Source organism: Chrysochloris asiatica, unplaced genomic scaffold, assembly GCF_000296735.1.
Source record: "Chrysochloris asiatica unplaced genomic scaffold, ChrAsi1.0 scaffold00004, whole genome shotgun sequence".
Taxonomy (NCBI): domain Eukaryota; kingdom Metazoa; phylum Chordata; class Mammalia; order Afrosoricida; family Chrysochloridae; genus Chrysochloris; species Chrysochloris asiatica.
Window position 1 is genome coordinate 21,541,153 of NW_006408522.1, and position 611 is coordinate 21,541,763.

At 39.3% G+C, this 611-nt stretch overlaps 1 protein-coding gene across 1 annotated transcript in view; it reads right to left on the reverse strand.

Moving 5' to 3' along the window:
* The window catches only part of TMOD3 (tropomodulin 3 (ubiquitous)), a 63,237-nt gene that overhangs the window by 45,623 nt on the left and 17,003 nt on the right, over positions 1-611 (reverse strand). The window contains exon 2 of the mRNA XM_006831641.1: positions 273-429. Within this exon, the coding sequence (XP_006831704.1) occupies positions 273-429 (157 nt within the window). The remainder of the gene's footprint in view (positions 1-272; positions 430-611) is intronic.

Consider the following 611-nt stretch of genomic DNA (forward strand, 5'->3'; position numbering starts at 1 on the left):
CTATGAGTTGGAACCAACTCCACGGCACATAACAATAACAACAACAAATCAGAACCGACTCCACGGCACATAATCATCACCAGCAAAAACTCATTACTGACCAACAAAAAATGCAAATGAAGTATATAAAATAGCTAACAAATTTGAAGTTTATTTCTAATAGACCACCAATAATGTACCTCTTAAAATAGCAGTTTCTTTGGATCAACCTATTAAAAATAAATAGATAAATAAATTGCTATCCAATGATGACTTCCCAATTCTGTGCTCACCCTTTTTCTCTCCGGTATAGGGCACATAGTCTTCCCTGTCCTTATGTTCCAATGCTTCTTTCTCCAGATATGAAAGGAGGTGTTCTCTGTCAAACGGCCCTGTGGCGGACTTCGCCGTCTGGTTCTTCTGTCGGAACCCTGCAGGCAGGAGGGCATTCTGCCAAAGAGAAGGAGTCAGACATTATGACCACTGAGGACATCAGAGCTATAGACTTCCAAAAATCACCCACAGAATAAAGAGCTACAGACTAAAAAATGGGATAGGCATCTAACACTTCCTTACAGGATTGTAGGGCAACCATGTAAAACACTACAAATACATGATGATTTTTTTTTTTT